This window comes from Chlamydomonas reinhardtii, chromosome 14 (genome assembly GCF_000002595.2).
Source record: "Chlamydomonas reinhardtii strain CC-503 cw92 mt+ chromosome 14, whole genome shotgun sequence".
Classification (NCBI taxonomy): Eukaryota; Viridiplantae; Chlorophyta; class Chlorophyceae; order Chlamydomonadales; family Chlamydomonadaceae; genus Chlamydomonas; species Chlamydomonas reinhardtii.
Window position 1 is genome coordinate 2893106 of NC_057017.1, and position 1169 is coordinate 2894274.

Below are 1169 nucleotides of genomic sequence, written 5' to 3' on the forward strand. Positions count from 1 at the left end.
AGGGGGAGATGGGGGAATGGGAGGGGGCGGGGGAGGGGGAGGGGGAGAGGATTTTGATAGGCTGTGGGAGGGGGAGACGGAGTGGGTGTGCCTGAGGCAGAGGGTTTGGGCGGGATGGCGGGGGCGTGTCCCTTGGCTGTTCTCCGCCCTCAACCGTGACAGCACCCCCAACCATTCCCAACCACTCCCGGCCACTCCCAACCGCCCCTAACCACTCTTAACCGCCCCAACCACCCCTAACCGACCCAACCGCTCCGACCGCCGCAACCCCCGACAGCGTGGACGTCAACGTGAGCGTCATGCCGCGGGGCAGCCAGGTGTATGGCACGCGCGTGGAGATCAAGAACATGAACAGCTTCAGCAACATGCAGAAGGCCATTGACTTTGAGATCGACCGACAGGTGTGGTGTTGTTGTTGTTAGGAAAGCACAAAGGGAGAGATATTGGGTTGCGTGTTAGGGAGCGCAGGGAAAGAGAACGTGCAGAAGGCCATCGACTTGGAGATTGAACGACGGGTGTAGTGTGTGTGGGAGGAGTGGGGTGTGGGTGGGGTTGGGAGGGGAAAGGTGCTCCTGGCTCTCTTGCCGCTGCTCGCCGCACATCACACACACGCTCATGCTGCGACGCACTCGCTAACGCCAGTACGCCAATGCCTTACAATCCAAAACCCAAAACACACAAACACACTAACAATGACGCACAGGTGTCGCTTCTGCGTTCCGGCCGCGGCTCGGAGATTGTGATGGAGACGCGGCTGTGGGACGAGATCAAGCTGGTCACCAACACCATGCGCAAGAAGGAGGGGCTCGCAGACTACCGGTGGGGGCGAGGGAGGGAGGAGGGGAGGGGTGGGGGGGGGCAGTGGGGGGAAGGGGGAGGAAGTTCATTCCCATTCCAAGGAAACCCAGAAGAGAAAGAGGGAGAGAAGGGGGAATGTTTCCACCGTTTGTTCCAGCTCCGAGTGAACCAAGAAGAGAGATGCTTGCACCATCCTATGCGATATCAAAAGGAAGGGGGAAGAGCAGTTTGCATATCGGCGTGTTGGATGTTGGGATGGTGAGGGAGGATTCGGGGTTTGGGGTTGCAGGCCACGAACATACAACCCACGCTGCATACACCACCAAGTCCTACCTACCGTATTCATGAATATACCCGCCCGTTCCCTTGCC

General features: G+C 59.3%; 1 protein-coding gene across 1 annotated transcript in view; it reads left to right on the forward strand.

Annotated features, from left to right (window-relative positions):
• CHLRE_14g627488v5 (uncharacterized protein) overlaps positions 1 to 1169 on the forward strand; it is a 4232-nt gene that overhangs the window by 2267 nt on the left and 796 nt on the right. The window contains exons 5-6 of the mRNA XM_043070313.1: positions 318 to 401; positions 704 to 808. Of these exons, the coding sequence (XP_042916986.1) occupies positions 318 to 401; positions 704 to 808 (189 nt within the window). The remainder of the gene's footprint in view (positions 1 to 317; positions 402 to 703; positions 809 to 1169) is intronic.